This window comes from Anopheles merus, chromosome 2L, assembly GCF_017562075.2.
Source record: "Anopheles merus strain MAF chromosome 2L, AmerM5.1, whole genome shotgun sequence".
NCBI classification, from domain to species: Eukaryota; Metazoa; Arthropoda; class Insecta; order Diptera; family Culicidae; genus Anopheles; species Anopheles merus.
In genome coordinates this window covers 7,566,350-7,588,712 of record NC_054083.1, presented here as the reverse complement: position 1 = coordinate 7,588,712, position 22,363 = coordinate 7,566,350, and the positions used below count along the sequence as shown (strand labels likewise).

At 37.8% G+C, this 22,363-nt stretch overlaps 1 protein-coding gene across 3 annotated transcripts in view; it reads right to left on the bottom strand.

The window, feature by feature from the left end:
* Positions 1-133: 133 nt before the first annotated feature.
* LOC121594004 (G-protein coupled receptor dmsr-1) overlaps positions 134-22,363 on the bottom strand; it is a 69,508-nt gene continuing 47,278 nt past the window's right edge. For 2 of the 3 annotated variants that reach the window (XM_041916835.1, XM_041916836.1), the window contains 6 exons: positions 13,402-13,867; positions 11,465-11,633; positions 9,193-9,319; positions 6,600-6,794; positions 6,286-6,504; positions 134-2,144 (listed from right to left, as the gene is read on the bottom strand). In XM_041916835.1, coding sequence (XP_041772769.1) covers positions 1,823-2,144; positions 6,286-6,504; positions 6,600-6,794; positions 9,193-9,319; positions 11,465-11,633; positions 13,402-13,794 — 1,425 coding nt within the window. In that variant the 5' untranslated portion in view covers positions 13,795-13,867 and the 3' untranslated portion in view covers positions 134-1,822. Of the gene's footprint in view, positions 2,145-6,285; positions 6,505-6,599; positions 6,795-9,192; positions 9,320-11,464; positions 11,634-13,401; positions 13,868-20,079; positions 20,576-22,363 lie in introns of those variants that run through there. The other variant, XM_041916837.1, reaches the window with a different exon arrangement.

Genomic DNA, 22,363 nt, shown 5'->3' with positions numbered 1-22,363 from the left:
TATAATCAAACAATAGTTCCTTGAATGTATAAATAATTTTACGCCTCTTTACGCCACATCTTGGCAGCTACAATTCAAAATACAGTGACTCTTATTCCTTCGTACACCACATTCCCTAGTATCTTCGTTTATATTTTGACTATATTTGTCACAAAATCGCACTACTCTGTTAAATGCAAAATACGTTCGTCGTTTTAAATTCGTTTTTCACTAATTGGAATCGATTTTTGTTAGGATTTCTCTTGATTATTTTCTTTTTTTTTTGTTTTGCTTAGTTTCTAGGTTTACACATTACATAAGCTCTAACAAGCACATCCATTCATTTTTTGCATTTGGATGTGCCTTTTACATTTCTTATGCCATTGTTGTGCCGCTTTGCATTTGGTCCTACAACGTACGCAACTAGTTAAACAAATTCTTGATAGTTACGTGACAATTTGGTTTCTGTTTTTGTACGATTGACATTAGGTCATTTCAACCTTTCAAAGCTATATGTAACTTGAATGATATTTGAATATATACTTCGATGAGTAATAGATCAATTATCACGGATTCTTATCGTTAAGTTTCTGAAGTTGTAGCAATTACTTTGAATTAAAAAAATGATAATAAACATTATTCTCGTAACTTAATACAGAAAATAATTGAAATGGAACGATGCTACGGGTTTCGAAGTGCGCGCACATAAGTATACCGGTCTCACATTACTTTGGTCCAGAATCGTTACGATCTAAACGCAAAGCTAAAAGTGTGGCGGGTCGCATAACCTTTTCCTTCCAGCAGTTTCCTTAAATCAACATAATAACCGTAATGGTGTATTCGGGCCACATGCGACGAATATCCTAAAGAAGGTTTGGGGCTCAGTGGACCTTGCACAGGATATTACATTCAACAGTGAGCCTGCACGAAGCAAACATTTCTACACACCGAGCAACGTCAGCTCCTTTTCTCGATGTGAAGTTGGTTCGCATTGTAACGGTGGGTTTTGACGATTGATAAATAATTGCTACAACTTTCAGATTGAAACCATCCTCGAGCCAACTCGATTCCCGGGAGACTCGAACTTAAAATGTTAATCGCAATTCACTACGCTGCATGCTGATCAGGTTTCAATACGATTATCAATATAGACTTTTATTTCTCTTTAAAAAAAATGGTTCCCTTTACATTTTTTCTGAGCATGAAAAACGAGTATCGCTCTATGAACCGATGAATATGTAGTTTAATCTGATGAATTAATTTAACCTTAGTGCTGTACATGTTCTATCGCTGTTTTCTACGCATGTTATTCCTTTTTATATTTCTTACCAACAGGGGGAAGCCCTGTGTTCAATTTAACGAGTATTATATACACCTTAGTCGTATTTTCTTGTTCGTTTTGTGTTTTGGTTTTTGATAAAATCACAACTCCAACCCATGGCTAGTAAATAGCAACCATGGTTACTTTATGCTGATTTTTTTTCGTCTAGCCCATTTAGCAGTAAAAATAGCTCTACAACAGGTTCATTTTCTAGGTATTCTACGTCTATGAATACTGCAATCGGCTATTATTGCAGCAGTCGCTTGTGTTGCAAATACTGCATTGTGCACTTCGTTACTTGTAGGATGGTAATTTTCCGCAGACCTAACCTACAAAATTCGTTTAGCAATTGAACCTAGCGATAACCTTTGCACCGTCCAGCTGTACAGAAGTGTCACGAAAGCTCTGGCCCTACAAAGGGCAACTATGACAGAAAGGTGAAGGTGCTTGGCAACCCATCGATCACTCAAGCTTGGTGGGAACATTACGGAAGGGAAAGTGCATGGGGCGGGTGTGACACGATCAGACACAGGTGGTTGTGATGCCGGTCATGCGTGTAATCTCGGCCCTATGGGTTGGAGTTTTGAAAAAAACCGACTTGAAGCTCGTCCGGAACTGTTTCGACATAAGCCCGTACAGCACGAATCCGATGGCAGCATTGATTAAGGCGAGCAGGTCCATCACCTCGCCGAAAAGGCCGTAGCAGCGGCGGAAGAAACACTTTTCCAGTATACCACTCATTAGCCCCAGAATGCCCTGGGGAAATTCGGTGAAGAGAAAAAGCAGTAGCACCGCCACTAACAGAGTGGTTGTGCGATCTGCCCGACGATCCGTTCGCGGGGGGCTGGGCCATGGAAAAAAAGATGTTAGGCAACTAATTTTAATACTAAGATATGTGAAAAATTAACAAATTATTACCAAAGCGTACAAATAGATTTTTTCCTTTACGTAAAATATTTAGTGCTGATATGCATGTGACTCATGAAAGCATTAAAGAGGAACGTTTCAAACCGCCATACCAAAACAAGTCAAGAGAACAAAAACAAAACTATTTGCTAATTAGAATTGCGCTCTCTTATCTTATGTTGTCCTGTGTATCTTCTTACAGTGTCGGACATATCAATAGGACTACTTATCAATTTATTATTCACTTATCATATTTCATGACTTAAAGTGAATCAATCTTTATGAAACTTTCATGAAAGCACTATTAGATTGTTTACTTTAAGAATGTTTTTAAAGTTTGGTAAAAAGTTAAGAAACAAAAATCATGTGCCAAAATTATAGGACCAATTCAGAAAATTTTAAAATAATTATCATTTATTATTATTAAATAACAGTTTTTGATGTTATTGAGTTGTCGAATAACTTAACTTAAATTAGTGAACTAATGCGTATACATTTTTTTGTAGAAACGCTTAGCGCAGTGGAAATTCGCTGTGTCTTTAATTAACATGATCTAATTTACTAATGCGAGAATATTACGGCACTCGCTTGATGGTTTTGAGCTCCCTTTGCACTGAGAGACGAAATAGTGGTGAGTACCTTCGTCTATGGGTATAAAAGCGCGTCACAGCGCAGGATCGCTTAAACTGTGTTCTAAGCCGTTGCCTAGAACACTTCACACGATCAATTAGCTCGTGTATTTTTGGGTACACTACTTCAAGCGCTTGATTGAAGGAATTCCAACGATGGGCCGTAGTGCACACTCCACACAACAACAGCGTTTAGATATCAAACGTTTGTCCGCTGCTGGGTACTCCCAGCGTAAAATCGCGGAAATACTTGGCCGATCCAAAACATTCGAGTATAACGCGCTGCATAGCACGGGCACGAAAATACCAACGGGTCGGCAACGCAAGACATCCGCTAGGGATGATGCTCGGATGACGCGATTGTGCAAGGCTGATCCTTTCAAGTCGGCCAGGGCAATTAGGGACGAGCTGCAACTTTCCGTAAGTGATCGGACAGTGCAGCATCGCCTATTTGAAAACAACCTGGTCGGTCGGAATCCCCGCAAAGTTCCGTTGCTTCGACGGTGCCACGTTCAAGCCCGGTTGCAGTTTGCTCGAGAGCACTACGACTGGGCAGGTGAAAACCTGAACAAGTGGCGAAATGTACTGTGGTCGGACGAGTCCAAAGTGAACTTGGTAGGTTCGGATGGGAAACGCTTTGTGCGTCGTCCAAAGAATACCGCCTACCGGCCACAGTACACTTTAAAAACCGTGAAGCACGGCGGAGGCAACATAATGGTTTGGGCATGTTTCTCTTGGTACGGTGTCGGTCCTATCTTTTGGATAAAAGATATCACGGTGTTGGTACACCGATACTTAAACATCATCCAAACTGTCATGTTGCCTCATGCAGAGTGGGAGATGCCATTGAAATGGCCATTCATGCATGACAACGATCCAAAACATACTGCAAAAGCAGTTAAAAAATGGCTTGTTGATCAAAAAATTGACGTCATGAATTGGCCTGCACAATCGCCTGACCTGAATCCGATCGAGAACCTGTGGAAGATTGTTAAAGCTAAGCTTCCTCCGGCAGGTTCTCGAACTAATAAGAAACTGTGGAAGCATATAGAGAATGCTTGGTACAGCATTCCGCCATCGACTTGTAAAAGTTTGGTGGAGTCCAAGCCTAAAAGGATGCGAGCTGTCATCCGGAACAAAAGGCATGCAACAAAATATTAAATGCTACCAAGTTAGCCCAGGATAAGGCTGTTTTGTTATTTTCTTTAGTTTTTCAAATGTATGGCCTGGCCACATTGCGAATTAAAAACCGGAATTAAAAAAGCTGTTATTTAATAATGATAAATGGTGAAAATAAAAAAAAATATATACTGGTCCAATTTTTTTGTCGCATGATTTTTGGGTTTTTTTTAATATTTCTTATAATAACTTTTTTGTTTGTTAACTTTTCAACAAACTTTCAAAGCAGACTTTAAGTCAACATCCGAAAAGTGCTTTCATGAAAGTTTGGTAAAGATTTATTCACTTTAAGTCATGAAATATGATAAGTGAATAATAAATTGATAAGTGGTTCTATTGATTTGTCCGACACTGTATGTGTATTGAAAATCTAATTGAATTAAATAAAACGTGTTTCAATTTAAACTACTGAACAGAGTATTCCAAGTGTATTATCACAGACACCAAGAGCCAAAAGTGAACGCTTAAAATAGTATCCTTCAGTGTTAATAGTTCTTAAAGATTATCAAATTCAAAATTAAGCTCGCAAAAAAAAATGTTTGAATGAAATGTATTCAAACTAATCGAGGGTTTTGATTATTCACAAGATTGTATTAACGATACTACAGATATAATTTTTTTCTTGATTTTGCAAGCGTAGCAACATTTAACGGAACCGCAGCAATTGACAGAACAACAGCATCAGTTGTTTACGGAACGTTATCATGCTTAAGGCTACCCTCGCACTTTATGTTACAAGCGCCTTACACAATATCACAAAGGGTTTTGCGGCTTAAAGCAATAATTTAACCACCGCCTATAAACGTTTTCAAAGTACTCCACACATCTGAAACCCGAAAGAACAAAGTTAGGAGAAGTTTTCGTCCCTTATAATTCACGTGGAAAATTATTGTCAATTTTTTTCTCTAAATCTTGTAAACAAACAATTTTTCAAGCTTTCCATTGACCTGAATCCGTTTAAACACATGTAGTTGAATACTTACTTGAAGCTACAACACTGGTATTGTGATTTTGTGTACCGCGCCTATGATATCAAGTGCGAAGGTTGCGTTAAGCATGATGACGTTCTGAAAACAACTGATGCGCTTGTCCTGTCAAATGCTGCAGTTGCGTTCAACGTTGTTGCGCTTGCGAAATCAAGTAAAACCCTGTATATTATTTTTCTTTTGGCTCTACAACCGATGTCGATCAAGGCCTGCCTGTACCATTTGTGGGCTTGGCTTTCAGTGACTAATTGATAGTCCTGCCCCCATAGCAGGATTGTCAACCCTACGTATGGCGGCACGGTCCATTTGGGGCTTGAGCCCATGACGGGCATGTTGTTAAGTCATGTGAATTGACTGATGTATCACGATACCGGCTTAAAAACTCTGTATATACGGTCGAATAATGATTCAAGCTAAGCAAAAATTTAAGGTTCAATTATTGGTTCAATTCGGCGGAAACATTCATTAAGCCAAATCGCTCGAATGTGAATGCTCAGGTATTTTACCCCATATTTTACCTTCTTCTGTAAAAAAGGTATTTTTTGATAATTTTTCCCTGTAGCTTACAAAATGTGATGAAGAAATATGTACAGTATTCAGATTTGTGTGACTCATTTAGCTACAAATCTTATTTTTCTTCTTTGGCACAACAACCGCTGTCGGTCAAGGCCTGCCTTGTACCCACCAATGAAGTGAGTTTTCGTTTCAGTTTTCAGAGACTTATTGTTACCATCGAAGGATAGTCAGTCCTACGTATGGGGGCACGGTCTATTCGGGGCTTGAACCCATGACGGGCATTGACGACTGTACCACCAGACCGGCCCGAGCTACAAATACTTGTTTACAAAAGGGACAAAAGATAGATGTTTTGTTGACTAAATGATTCAAATTTTGTTCAAAGAACGAGTCTAGACACCAAAGTTAGTTTCTTTATGAAAGGAACATTTTTGAAAAGAAATAAAAAACTATAGCTGAACTCAAACGAACCGTTGCCGAGTTACAAGGAACAAAGCATACCTCATTAACTAGCAAAAAGTTGATCAAAGAATTTTTGAACAGCGAAATACTTTTTCCAGCTGTTGAAAAGTACTTGATGCCAAAACCATCAAGTTTAACCTTTCAGATTTTGGACTAGCGCTACATTGCCTTTCGTTAGTTAATTTGTACCATTGCCAGCACTTCATGGTGTACCTAAAGAAACTATGCATTTTTATTACAGCATAACAAAATGTTTACGAAAAGTTTGTTTCTCAGATTTATCACCTGCCCTTACTATCATACTTACCGATTTCCATTGCTAATCGGAGGTAAAACTCCACTGCTTCCACCTCCACTTTGTGGCGTGACGGAGGAAGCTCCATTTTTCGAATAATTTCCCCCTTGCTTCAATTTCAAGCGCCGTTTGCTTGCCTTCCAAAGTACCTGTATAAGTACGCAGCTGATGACGGTTAGGATGGTGCATGGAAGCAGCTTGATAATTACCGAATGGATCCAGAAATTGTATCTGTACGGGTAAAGCATGAAATGGTATGAAAGTCCTCAAATGCTGTAGAAAGAAAGATTCACGACAGTTCAGTTTATAATTAGAGTGCAGCTTACCGATAGACAATTGTATTTTCATCCGTATCCAAATGGAACAGTATCATCTGGGTGTCGCCGTCGAAAACGAATGTCTGTCGTATTGTAAAGACAAAGTACGTCGGAAAGCACAGGATTGGCGCCAAGATGTAGCACAATGCTATAGCCTGCCCGTAGTTTGATTGAGCATAAATAGCGAGCGAACCGTGTGGATGCCTGGCATTGAAAGAAAGAAGATGATAACAATCGAATAAAATTGGTTGGAAAATTAGAGCATTGTTTGAACAAGAATAGAGATATCACGGTTTAGCTTAGGTTTCTATTGAAGGTTAAATTTATGGATAATGGTAAACGAACAACGTTAAAAATGCGTAACATTCGCGAGCGGATTAAGTATGGGCGATCTTAACATACGATGTGAGATGTACGCCGATCTTCGATGTTCGATGAGAGCCAAGATTATTTATGTTTCAGTAGAATACTTCTCCTTTTGGCTCAACAACCGATGTCGGTCAAGGCCTGTCTCTGTCTGTACCACTACTTGTGGGCTTGGCTTTCAGTGACTTATTGATCCCCCCATATCAGGATAGTCAAGTCCTACGTATGGCGGCACAGTCCATTTGGGGCTTGAGCCCATGACAGGCTTGTTGTTAAAGTCGTATGAGTTGACGACTGTACTACGAGACCGGCTTCAGTAGAATACACTTCTTTATAAACTAAGACTGGGTCCGTGTTCGTAGTTTAAAATTCTTTGTTTCATGCCAAATGGAAACATACAACATCGAGTGGTTCGTTTTTAACACTAGGTTTACAGGCGTCTCTTAAATACCTATTTCTACGGACACTCGTCAATTTGAAAGGTGGATAAAAATACAGTTTTAGATTTGTTAAAATCATGAAAAAAATTGTTTTATTAAAATTAAAAATCATTTTACTTGTTTTGTTTTTTTTTTAATAAATAAATGTCTGCACAATGCTAATTTATTGTAATAGACGTTATTGTTTCAGCGAACACATGAACCGACATCTTTTCGATGCCACATTTTTTAAGATGTCCGCGGAAGTTTCGAAAAACGCGATGAATAAGTTGATCAGGAGTTCCATTTGAGACCACTTTATTTATATCATTTGTCAAGATGTTATGTATAGTAATAAGTGGTTAATCGTTCTCCCTCATTCCTACATTAACTTTTATTGAAAAAAGTTACAATTCAACTAAATAAACTAAAAGTTGATTAACCCATCCGTCAATTTGACGGGTTCCGTAGAGATAGGTATATCACATATGAATCTGAAAATCTTTGAAAGTTATGAAAATTAAGCTTATGCTACAAACTCTTAGTATATTATGATAAATTTACGAACATTAAAAATCAACATTAAACTAAAGGTATTTTTAGTATTTCACTTCAAAGTTTAAATTCCGTCAAATTGACGGGTTCCGTAAACCTAGTGTTGATCACGCTATGAACACTCGGAATAATACTAACTGTTTTTTTTATTTGATTTTAATTAATTCATAACAAACAGGAGCACATTTAGAGTAAGGTAAAAAGATGTTAGATGATTTTGTAACATATAACCCTTGTATCCATGTACCATTATATCCATAGATCTCAGTTGCACCATACGAGCAAAACAATTGGGCATCTGCAAATGACAATGACTAAGCCAGCTACTGGCCATCAGCAACGTGCATCAGGTGTTTTGTTCTTACGCCGAGCAGCATCTCTAAGCTACAATAACTGCTTTAACGAGCAGCATAATACTGTTCTTAACAACACCATTAGTTGCTTTTTGCTTCACCGCTATTTCTTATGGCACAATATGTATTATCATCTCAAAACTGGAAAAGGAATGTAAAGCGCCGTCCGCAGATGATGCTGCTAACTGCTATTACCAGGCCAGTACAGGCGCATGCTATTCCAAGAAAGGGATGACATCAATTAGCCTCATTCGCTCGGTGTGAAACGATTTTATGGTGAGAGCTTTTGAGAAGTAGGGCGTCAAACATGATTCAAAAATTTTGTAGCAAATGGTGCCCCTTTCATCTTTGTTGCTTCCGGAAGATTCCGAAACACTTTCGTACCTCTGTCGCGATACAGTTTAGAATCAATCTCAAAACATATTTTCAGAAAATTGGTTAAGTTGAGAAAAGGGTCACGTACATATTTATTGTATGTAGCAATACGGCCTTTTTGGACCGTTACTCCTGAATAAAAAAAAAAAAATATTTATTGTATGTTTATGCCAGAAAATTTCTGGCGGTTTGCGGTCAATTGAGGAAAAATTACATTAAAGAAATAATCAATTGCCTACAGCTTTCGACCTTTTTTAATGCTCTCTAAAGAGTGAATCACTAGTATAAGCCTTTGATGTTCGTGTAAAAATAGCCCAAACTTGATGGCTACCTACCACGTCGCAAAAAAGTATCGCTTGAGCTAAGACTGTGATACTGCGTGAATAAAAGGTAAACAAGCTTTTTGATAGAGTTTTGGACACCCTGCAGAGACGATGAAGACTTTTATCAACACGTGTAGATCCATGCGACTGGTTTATGTTATTCCTGGTCATGAATAATGGAATGAGTAATTAATTCTGGTAATTAACTTACTTGATTGCAATGTATCTCCAAATTGCTAGCGTAACTGTTAACAGTATTGAGATCGTATGTAATATTTGAGTAAAATGCATGTGAAACATTAGATAAACGGCCCAAGAATATGGATAGTCTCGACGATCTGCGGAAAAGAAAGAGAAAATTATGTTTTTTAAACTTGAAAGAAAAAAAATACATTCAAATAACATTGTTAATTTATTGTTCTTTAATGTAATCTAACCAATTAAAACTCAATATACATTTATGTGAAAGTAACTATATTTTACTTGAAAACAGGTGATCTACAAAAATATTTGGGCTTTACTATTTAGATAATTTGGTCAATGCGCATAGCGTATTTTCCCATCATACATAAAAGATCCTACGATTGTGACTCGCTTCATTGGCGAGGATATCTCTTAATCCCAATAATCTTATTCCTAATCTTATATACTATATTCCTAATAATCTTATATCCTATATATTTCAAAAATGAGTAACTTTGGGTGAATTTTGAATAAATTGCAATAAAAAATTTTGCCATAATTTGTAAAAGGTTGACTTGAATTATTTTGTTCTGTAGTTTACTTATTTGTTGTACATAGCGTTCCTAATTACGCTTGTTGTAATATGATTAACTGATGTAGTTGTCTTTAGCAAAAATACAATGAAAAGAGAAGAAAGTTTTCTCGGAAATCATCTTTTATTCTTTGAGACTTTTTCTTGCAGGCTCACTTTAATGAGAAAAATCTACATCTAAAACCATGGGATGAGATAATTAATTCATCAAACTCGACAGATGTTTCATCGTTTTCGATATTTTCTTCATGCTTGCAAGAACCATATTCCTCGAGGCAGACCCGAGGCATTTTCTTCACCACACTAATCTACTGTTCGGAACGATTCAGTAGAAAGAACATGACAAGCATATCATAATAATAGCTTTCAACGGAAACAACAGCACTCATAGAGCTGGAAAGTTATAATCGCCACAGCTAAGGAACGTAACATGAGCCCGTTACAGGAAATGAGCCCTATGGGCATCAGACATCTGTTGCTTTTCATTGTTGAGCATCATTCACCTTTTATATTTATAATATCTGGACATTAGATTAGAAGAGCAAAGAATTTGGCATGGATTTCACTATCCTTTAAATGTATCGTCTTAACTTTCTTATTTTTTTGTCTTATTTTGCTTGACAAACTTAGAAAATCTAGGTCGCCCTTAAGATCTGAATCTACGAAATTGTTGTAGCTGAAATATTTGTTAGCCAAATTCCATGGACAAAGTAGTTTTTTTTTTCATAAACGGATTGATGTTGCCACTGAACATATACACAGTTTAACTATCTATAATTCTATGATATAATTCGCTCTATTCATTCAAGATTTCAAATCATGACGGGCATGTTGTCAAGCTGTAACATACAAAATACATTATATTTCATTCATTTATCATTGTCATGTTTCCAATTCATTTGCCATGTGTCGCTATGTGTAAAATTGTAAATCAATATAGGGAAATAACACCAGGACAGCTGTTGTAAGAGACAACTGTGCTGGTTAAAAAACGAGCATTACTAAATATCTGTTCTCTCGTCTTTTCATTGAAATGTATATTTCTGAAGCACATGGGAGTAAAATGTAAAGTTGTCAACAATACACTGACATGTATAAAAATGTTCTCCAAAAAGCTGTATCATGAAGGATTCTAAAGCTTTGCCCTTAGGGATACGGTTTGTTTTGTTGATAAGCATAAGTGTAATGTGTTAAGATGAATCGAAATGCGTATCTACCTAGAAAAGGGAGGCGCATTGAACCGAAACAAAGAAAAGCGTTTGTTAGGCAGCACTCTAGACAGGTTTTCCGAGCGATTAACATTAATCCTACTCACGTCGTTTTATGAGGTTTCGTCACACCCTACATATATTCGAGCCAAACCATTAGATCTCTTAAAATATGTAATAGGTTGCAGTTGAAACGTGAAAGACTCCTTTAAAACATGATTTAAGAAACGTCACATTTTACATACATATACTCACATATACAAAGCATAAAGAGAATCTAACGAATCAAAACGCTTGATTGCGTTGAAAATTAACTTTATTCGTGCTCGGTTGACTGATATATATATATATATATATATATATATATATATATATATATATATATATATATATATATATATATATATATATATATATATATATATATATATATATATATATATATATATATATATATATATATATATAAAGATCGTTTTTTTTTTAATATAATTACTCACCTGGAAGAATAAGATACATATAAAATGCGAACGGGATGTACTCGAGCATTACAAACATGTCTGTCACGGAAAGCCATTTTAGAATACGATTAATCGGCACTTTGGTCATATCCTTCCTAGTCAGCACTACAATGTTGAGTATATTGGCTATTGTGCCAAAGAAACATATCTGAAAAAATGGCAACCAAAAGTATGCATATGAAAATTGATAAGCATTTAAAATTATTTCGTTTCTCAAACCACACACTCGGAATACAAGCATCCTGTATCATTATTTAAAAATAGGTCAACATATCACACCGATCTTAAATACTATCTGACCACAACATTAACGCTTCGGAAATAATTGTACCCGCAAATGTCGAACCAAATTCCATGAGCGTCCGATGTGTTGGTAGCATAAATGCACCATTGTTGCGGCTGATGATAATTTAGATGAAAATCACCCACCCCCACCGCAAGCGCAATTTGTATTACCTCCGTCGTCGCATGACAAAAAAGTTGCACAGTAATTGCGTTGGAAATAAAGTTTACTTCTGAAGTTTTATCGGCCTTGATTTGTAGGAAGCTTTGTTTTGCACCATGCACACACACAGATGAAATTGAATGAATTTCTACCGTGGTTGAATTATACCTATACAAAAAACAAATTCTGTTCCGAAATTATCGTGGGACAAATATTAGCCAACGAAAAGCACATCATCCTTGTTTAATGTGTGCGAAAGAATAGCGAGCGTTTTATGCTAAAGTGTGTGTGTGTGTGTGTGTGTGTGTGTGTGTGTGTGTGTGTGTGTGGATGGAAAGCTAAAGTGTTTGGCTTCTACAGAAACGGGCGGCATGAGATTTTACTTTTGCTAACCATCCCGAGGGCTAAAAATACGGAAAAGAAAAGCTGCTTTCCAGACAGGCGTTCCTTAGCACACGTGTTTTTATTTCCCAAGAGTGCAGGTGAACTTTGTATGACACGTATGACAGAAAGACTTATGTTACTGCATGTAATGTTGATCAAGCCGTCTACTGGTAGGATTATTTTGATTTTCTTTGTAAATTTCTTTTTTTATTTAAAGATGAGTTTTGCAGTACTAATTATTCTTTACATACAATATCAACCATGAATTTTATTTTCATATGCATTTTCAAATAAACAAATAAAGAGCATGGAATATTCTAAAATGTAACGAACTATTGCAAAGATCTAAGCAAAGATATATTATGTTAAAGAGCAATTAACACGTAAACTAAATGAGAATTGATATTAAGACCCAAAGATGCAATAGTGTTTTCTTGTATCTATGTTCACAAACACACAACTTGTGAGGACTAGATGAGAAGAGAGGTAAACATCAGCTCGGATACAAAATTGCTCGCTGCTTTCCCCCCCCCCCCCCCCCCCCCCCCAGTGGAATATGGATTACCAGAGAAGTAATCATAAAGGCAAGATCTGTGAACTATCTGGAGGGCAATACATCAAGTGCTTTTGGCAGGGATAGGAGCTCAGCACATTTCCCTCGGATCTCAAAAGCATATGGAAAAGGGAACCGCGTGGGTCTCTTGTCTTATAATGCAAATCTGTTTGCTAGCGTTTTCACCATATGTAGATTCGTTTGGCCATGGCCAGATGGCAATGAGCTTTGGGATGGTGCCAACTGAAGCCAATTACATAGTATATTCGTTTAATGAAAAACATTAGGATGTAGTTCCAGGATAATTTCATTCCACGAATAAAATAACTTAGATCAATCGTTAAATCGGGTATCATGCTTCAATGTTCATTTGATGTTATTAAACAAACCCATTTTCCCCCACAGGTAGCCCAGGTTAAACGATAGTCCGATACGTCTTCAATAGTATGGATAGTTTGGCACAAACATTGACGGGTTTAGTTCACTAGGTGACGTAGAAATGTATTAGCAAAAGGAAAATAATCAGCAACTTACCACAAGTGAAATGTAGCCATGTAGCAATTTGTACTCGAGCAGTATTTCCCGAACGGCCCCTTTACAATAATCGCTACAGTTGGTCGCTTCCACCTCGTCCACGTCGGCATGGTCCGGAATCGTACGGTTTAGGAAGTTCAGGGATTGGAACACCCTTCGCAGGAAGTCGTTCACATGCTCCTCGGTGATGTTGTGCTCGGTTATGTTCTGATACTCGAACGCATGCAGATAGTAACTGGCTCCGGTTTCGTCCATGTTGAATCGGGTCGCGAGGATGTAGAGTAACCGTTGTTTAAACTCGGCGGCGTTCAGCACGATAGCCCTGGCGGAATCGTTGCTGTAGATGTAGTGCAACCATTCTAAGACACGTTCCTCCACACACTGGTGCTCCATACTGCCAGGATCAATCAACGCCGCCAGGCGGCGTTAGATCGTACCAACCGTTCCCGAGGTCTGAATCCATTTTCTGCAAAGAAACCCATCCCGTATGCACCGTGGTTCGGTTGAACGAGTATCACAATCATATGAGACCACGATGGGAAACAGGATTATAATGAAACAAACTGTTAGTAAAACCCTCACCAGGGGAATAACTTTCATTCGCGTATCAGCGGACCGTTGGGAATATGTGCTGAGCCAGGAGCAGGATAGAACATAGATTTCTTTCACTGTTACTATATCCGTTTTGAAATGGGTCAAGAAACCCAGTGGTTGATTTCAGCGAACCCGATTAGCACAAGTTTGGCTCTGCTGTTAGGAAGTACTTTTGACAGCCAGCTAAAATCCTCTTTTTCGGAAGCAATCGTATTGACATGCCCTTTCGTATTCATAGCTAATCCGAGCGTGCAATGCAAATACAAAAAAACACTTCTTAACAACGCTTGATTGTGGGTTTGAATAACGAGTGGTGAAAAGAAGAAATGAAATTGGCAGAACCATAATAAACTTGGCGCTCGGTCAACTCAATTCAATTGGCTTCAAAGTGCTGGATTAAAGCTGGGACCCACACAATCAACTCACAGGATGCTGGAATTTGAGGGTTTTAGTCTATGCATTTAAAGCTCCCTATAATAAGCCAGCAAGGGAGCCACCATTTCAAACGAATTGAAAAGAAATGAAATTGTAACGATTGAAATACCGCATAGAGAGAGAGTGTGAATTCAATTCTGAAAGAGGGAGCGTGTCAAACACTAGGATAATTGGAAAACGATTTGAAAATTCGAAGAGTAATACAGATTTTCATTGGCGATATAAATTGATTTTTTTATGTATTCTGATAACAATTTCACGCGATTTGGTTTCACAAATTTTACCATACTTTGTAGCACAAGAAAAATGTACGAGATTATAATACGAATCGATTCATTGATTAGCTTTAAACTACCTATAAAACAGTTAACGTAGATGGAAAGCAATACGCTAATCTAAGTAAATAATGAGCATTTTACTTCAAATTGCATGACGACGGAGATGTTGTAGTATTTTTTTAAAGTTCTTATTTCATTATTATTGCTTATTATAACTTATTGCATTACAAAAGAAATTGATTTGCACATTATTTCGCCCGGTGGTGCTTTATCGGGAGTCTGGGCCATCTGAATGAGCGATGCACACGCTCTGGGCGTGTTTGAGCGACGCATTATTTTCACATGTTTCAAGGATATGTATTAGATGTCATGAACCTAAGTATAATTGCCTACAGCAATCTCCGTAGCTTCGTAGCTTATTATCACACACTAAATGGAACAGTAGAGGATCAGTAAGTTTGTATCAAATTGGTAGCCACGACCTGTGATGTGTTAAACCGCTAAATACTGCTCCAAAACATGCTTTCTCATTTCATATGAACAGCGTTTCTAAATTGCATTTTTAATTGTACAAAAAAAAAACACGAAAGGAAACTTTACAAGAAAATCAATTTCGTTTTTCCGAAATTGAAGGTAAGCAACTATGTGTATATATGTTTTCCTATTTTCGAAGCACACCTTTTCGATAAGGACCGTTTTACATGAAATAACAAACATCAAACGGATTCCGCCCTGCGTTCAATACGCGACATGCAATTGAACCTTAGATCGTTCGTGAATAGTTCGCATGGAAACCTGAAGCAACGCTTTTCCTTTTGCCATGATACAATTTACTTTGCACGCCAACAAGTGAAACTCTCGTCCCAGCCCAGCTATTTATGCATGCCTATTCCGCTTCTTTCGTCGTGCTTGGTATGAAAATTTCTGTTGATTTTGGATGAAGGGAGCGCACATTGCAGGAAAGTAAATATAAACTATCTAAACAACATGCCATGTCAATACAAAGTTTAGTTTTTATTATTTTATGTGATTGTAAAAAATGCATTTTCGACGGTTTGTGCGTAGGAAAAAATCACAACTATTTGGGCGCCTTGCAAATGTGATAGAATATAATTGAAAATGTTACTTAAATAATACATTTATGAGTGTCTCTTAGGTAGCAAAAATATCACATATTTCGCAAAGTACTGTGAGATTCTAACCTTGATATTGAGGGAACAGTAATGTTTTCGCATATGGAGTTGCCAATAACAAAAACCAACCTTGCACCAGCTGGTTAGATTGCATACCAGCGTTCAAGAAATAAAAATGTATTGTGGCGCCTCGAATGTTAACGTCGCATGGTAAGACACGTCACGAAGAAAACACAAGTTCTTTGGCTGTTGTCGTTTAACCCGAAGACTGTCTGAATGCATCCATGCGTGACACACAATAAAAGGAAACAGAAAATTGTCGTTCAGTTTTACCTTTTGTACAGGTTTTTCGCCATTCCTTCGAAGAACCAAGCAGTGGTGTATGTATTTTAAAAGCTCAATTGAATGGAAACTGTTCCGGTTATGGTGAGATTTCCTCAATTTATGTACTATGATGGAGATGAACGCTGGACAACGTTCATGGAGGACATGTGGAAGGTTATGGAACATAGTTTATTTATCGGTTCGTAAAAAAATTACGGTTCTGTTCTAAGGTTCTGAGCCATTTCACCCACAATCAAGATGGAAGCAAATTGTCGACGAAATTTTTGGCGCAATTTCATCAAAATTTTATTATGGTTTCATTGTAACAGTTGGTTCAACATCAATAAAAACCCCCGTATGAGGAGGAGATCCTGACGATGGCGAAGGCCGACTGGATACGATGGCTCAGGCATGTTATGAGGATGCCGGACTTAAGCTCCACCAAGAAGGTCTTCGACCCCCAGTTCGACACAACACAGAGGAGTACAGCGAGTTTATTGGCTAGATCAGGTGAAGCAAAACCTGTCGGAGATCGGGTGTCTACATGGATGGGAGGCAGTAGCGAGGGAATGAGCATCCTGAAGAATTATTGTTGATCGGGCCATGTCACGACGACGTGAGCAGGCTAAAACAAGAAAGAAAGAAAGCGACAGAGATACACAGAGTGCGTGAAAGAGTCAACGAATTTAGACAACTTTTTTGAGGTATGTTTTTTATTAAAATGCTTATCGCATAATTTAATCAATATCTTTGATTGTTCCAACTAAAAACCTTAATTTTAATTTTATCCACAGCTCAGTGCGCATGGGTGGGGACAATTTAAATGGAATACGAAAAACGACCGTATACATAACAGATGGTTACCGAGCCCCACCGAAAAAGTCATCAGTTCTCGGTAAAGCGGAAAGGAAACAAAATCCTTGTATTTGCACCATGTGTGGTGCATAATGAGCATCAATAGATGACAATGTAACAGTAACCTGTAGGCTGCGTTTATAAAAAGCTATTTAAATAGCAACATTCAATCCAATCTCTAACGCTGATTTTATGTATTTTAAATTTGGGTAACACAACGAAAACTATATAACCTGTTAGGCAGTCTGACCTTACTTATTTTTGAATTAGTTTTGAAATGAAAAGAAATATAACAATAACACAGTTTTGTCATTTCAAAAACAGAAGTTGGGCTTACTCTCCAAAAAATTTCCATAAGAAGAGATCGAATTACGATCGATTTTATATGCTTTGAATCTCATACAAAATATTTCATATTACTGTTCAAACAGTTTTTGAAACTTTACGGACTGTTTCGCACGGGAATTGATACTTTACTTGTATCAATTGTAACGTTCTAGGGCAGTGGTCTCCAACCGGTCCGCGGACCACTTGTGGTCCTAAGAAGCGAATGATGCCAACCGGCTCAGTCTCTATAAAAATATATAAAATATAAAAATAAAAATTGTGGCCCTTGGCATTAACAGAGGTAGTTCGCGAAAGAATATATTTTAAAAAAGAAAAGCTTATTATTATATATTTTGTGCATTTTTGTCCCCATTAATATTACATTTTCAACAGGCATGTCTAGTATAAGATTAAAACATATTTTTATCAAAAACTTTGAACTAAGTCAAAAAATGTATGCTCTCATTGGATGTGGGCCGCGGCAAATATATTTGCAAAGCCAAGTCCACCATGTTATGTGAAAGACTATAACTGAAACTAATAGCATTATATTCTGTGTTACTGAGATGTAAAGAAAAACGTCTAACGATGAAATACATCAATGATCAAATAAAAGATGTATAAAGAGATTTCGTGAAAGTGAAAATAAAAAATTGATTTTTCTTCTATTTTGATCACTATGACACAAAGTAGAAATGAGGTTTTTTATTTATCAAATGATAGACAAATGAAACCCATAAACATGCATTTCAATAAAATGAACTTCACGCTATCTCTGCTCGCACTTTAATACATTAGCTGCACATAAAATACCGACCCATGTAAAGAGATGTATGCAGCAAACCCTCATTAGACGGATTGATAAACCGCCATCATCGTTAAATCTATTGCAGTAAAGCATAAAGTGCTACCAATTCAACGATATCAACTACCTGCAGTGTTGGTGGGAATCGTTTCATTCACATAAAAGTTTAATGATAAGTGGCCGTGCCCAGCTTTTCGAGTACGTATCAAATTACCTAAATACTTATGTCTATACACGTTTCACGCTGATATCGTGTTTGATTCAATGGAGCAAGCTGTAAAATTCAAATGTTAATAAACAGTATTAAAGCATGACTTGACATGGATTTTGATTTTGAAAACTCTCAAAATTGGCATGTAATTGTTGCTTTTAATTTAAGATAATCTTCAGATACTTGTGTAACTATAAAATGGTCAATATTGTTTTATTCACTCTGGATTATTCTTTTCACATACATCATACAAGAAATTGTATTATTTACTACCTTTTAATATTTTCATTTCTGTGGTTAATGTTCCAACTAAAATTGATTAATTCCCATACGGTAATTTTTCCCACCTACAAATAAAACCAGTAATTTTGAACCATTAGCCGTTCGCCTGAGGAAGCTACTTACCTACTTACTTATTCGGCGCTACAACCGCTTTGCGGTCTTGGCCTGCCTCAGGAGTGTCCGAAACCGCTCAAGGCGCTTTCGTCTGTCAATATTCTGCACGATATTTTAGACATCGTCGTTTTATCGACTCCTTCATTGTCCTTTCACACATACAGGACCAAGAATCCTTCTGAGCATCTTCCTCTCCAAAGCAACTAAGAGGGTTTCGAGAGATTTGGTCAGTGTCCAAGTCTCAGAGGCGTATGGGATTACCGGTACTGTATAAGTGCTATATAGTCTATACAGCTATACAGCTATACAGTTTATACACTGTACACTATACAGCTTCGTCCGTTGCGACTGGTTCTTTGAGGTGAACTGATTTCTCAAGCTGTAGAAGTGTAGTATATCTGCTAAACAGAACTTATTATAAACCACACTATCAACTATAGACTCATTGTAACACACCTCGGAAAGCCAAATCACACCATTGCAATACGTTCATTATAACACATCAGCAAATCAATCCACACCATAGCAACACACCCAGACCATACCGTTCATAGAAAAAACAATTGAGACACATTTATCGAAAACAATCGAAACGCGCAACCAAAGCAATTCAAGCGTTACTGAAGCAAAATAGACAAACTGAGAACGCATAGCAACTTAACGCTAAAAGCGCTGCGTAGGCAAAGATCGACCAACGCACTCGTTCCTTGGCTAAAACAGTTGAAACTTTCCAGAACCTTTGTAAAAACACTAAAAGCGCAGCATAGGCACAAATTGACAGACACCTCACTTCAATACAAAGTATGAATCGCACCTCATATCAATAACCTTTAATTAGGACAAAAACACATTCCAAAACCAAAATGTACGAAACCCATTGAGTATAAATAAAACCAATTCCGACCGTGGTAAGTCAGATTTGTTCGGACTGCCAAGATAGGACGTTACGCTTCCTAATACTTCGCCTTCCAAATTATTTCAAGAGTTTAGTAATGTCCCCCTACCCAAGGTAAGGCTTCTAAACTCCAATGTTTCCAGTAAGGGAAACCCCTTCTGGGTTTCTATGATCGCCTGGACGATCAAGTGTCCGAAAAGTCCGCTTCGAACAAAGTGTTATTCCACTTCGGCTCATGTACACTATGTACCATATCTATAACCGAACATATTACATGGCGACTGTAACTATCGCCAAACCCATTACAGAAGAACTGGTTGGTAGCCAACATTCTTGCGTAACTTAGCTTCCGCGCTATTGTCGTTGCTGACCTTTGACCTAAGATAAGTGAATTATGGGACGATTTCAAAAGTGCGTTCACCTACCTATACGTTACGCCTTTGTAAGTTTGGATTTGTTGTTGGTATGGTCGTTAATTTTTCCACCCTAGGTTTTAATTTGCCTTGTTTATAAGCAATCCAAGGTTTTTTGTCGCTTACTTGATCCCTTGTTAGGATTTTGCCTTAGGAAAGCCATAGACCAATGATGTCTATATCACCAGCGCATGCCAGGATCTGGGTTAACTTATAAAAGATGGTTCGCGTAGTCTCCACCCTCGAGTTGCGGCTGGTCCTCCCTAACGCCAAGTTGAATAGGGGACAGGCAAGCTCGTCCTCCAGGCGCAGACCTTTGCAGGTAAGAAGAGGCCCTGCGAACTTTCCATCAACCTATACCTGCTAAGTGATATTGGTCATAGTCATTCTAACCAACCTTTTCAGTTTGTCCGGAATTCCAAAAGAGTTGATAGCATCGTACAGTTTTACCCTGGCTGTGCTATCATATGCGGCTTTGAAGTCAATGAAGAGATGGTATGTGTCGTGTCTGTATTCAGCCATCTTCTCCAAGATCTGCCGCATGGTGATGATCTGATCAGTGGTTGATTTTCCGTTTCGGAATCTTCTTTGATAGTTTCCGATTATCTCATCATCGTGCAGGACAAGACGATCCTGAAGGATTATGGAGAATATTTTATAGGCGGTATTCAACACTGTAATCTCCCAGTAGTTGTTGCAGTTCAACCTGTCTCCCTTCTTGTATATGGGGTAGATGATGCCGAAATTCCAATCACAAGGCATCGATTCGCTATCCCACACCTCAGTAACGATTTGATGAATCTCGTTTTCTAGTCGTACACCTCCATTCTTGACCAGTTCAGCTGCGATTCCGTCGGTTCCGGATGCCTTGTTATTTTTCAGCAGACGGATAGCCTTTTGTGTTTCCTCAATGCTATGTGTCACTAGCATTACACTATCTGCTAGTGGAGCCCACTAGCTGTTCGTTGAACTGGTCATTTAGTAGTTCATCAAAGTACAGAGCCCACCGTGATAGGACCTCTGGCTGGTTACTAATCAGATCTCCATCCTTGTTGCGACAGCCTAAGGAAGCACACCTCCCCAAAGAACCAGTGGTGAATATTATGAAGCTGAAAATAGTTAAAGTACCAAAACTACAATATAACATATACCTCAGAGACATGGAAACAGTCCAAATCTGACGTATCCCTCTGAGTCAATATCCCTCTGAGAGGAAGATGCTTATGAATTTTGGTCCACGTATGTGAGGAAGGACAATCAAGGAACAACTACAATGATGAGCTAATACGATGTTAATACTGTCGTGCAACGTATTTAGCTCGTCAGGCTCCGGTGAGCTGATCATTTTATACTCGCGGAACTGTACGATTCTGCTCGTAAAGTCCTTTTGACCGTCCAAAAGGCCATAGTGTAAAGTAGGCCCAAGATAAAATTACCAGATGAAGTGGAAGCTTTCGCGATTAAGGCCAGGATAACGTTCAGATAGACGAAGGCTTGAGATTGGCAGCTTCAGACACACGCAGCAGGTATAGATTGCACAACAATTGTAGAGCCAAATAAATAACTAATAAGTTTCGAAGGTTAATTACATACATGCAGTGGGGGATTACATACATGCTTCTTCTTCTTTTGGCTCAACAACCGTTGTCGGTCAAGGCTTGTGTCTGTGCCACTTGTGAGTTTGGCTTTCAGTAACTTATTGATTCTCCCCATAGCAGGATAGTCAGTCCTACGTCCAGGCGGCACGGTCCATTCAGTGCTAGAACCCATGACGGTCATGTTGTTAAATCGTACGTGTTGACGACTGTACCACGACCGGCTTTGTATATACAGCGCCTACCACAACTATATGGACAGCCGTTTTTCGCGATTTGCGGAAAATCCATAAGAGATAGATAAAAACAGTGAATGTATGAGTTGTGCAGAATACTATTTTACATCTTTGTATATTTTTTTCATTTTTTTAACTCGTTTTGACACGACTTATGACGAAAAAACAAATTTATGGTCGTACCATAACTATAAAGACACTTCGAAAAACAGGTTTTATGCGCTAACTAACGCATTTAAAAATTGTTCAAAAATATAAATAACATATTCTAGAAAGATATTAAAGAAATATATTTTTTAACGATTTTTAAAAAGTATTTTTATAACTTATTTTAAGGTTTTATAAGTTTTATAAGAGTATGGTGAAGTGAGTGGTGGGAGGAAAAAAATATCGGGCTAGGATTACGTTCCTCAACTATGTATGTAACAGCAGCAAATATTTAGATTCTGCTAAAAATCGTTTGTG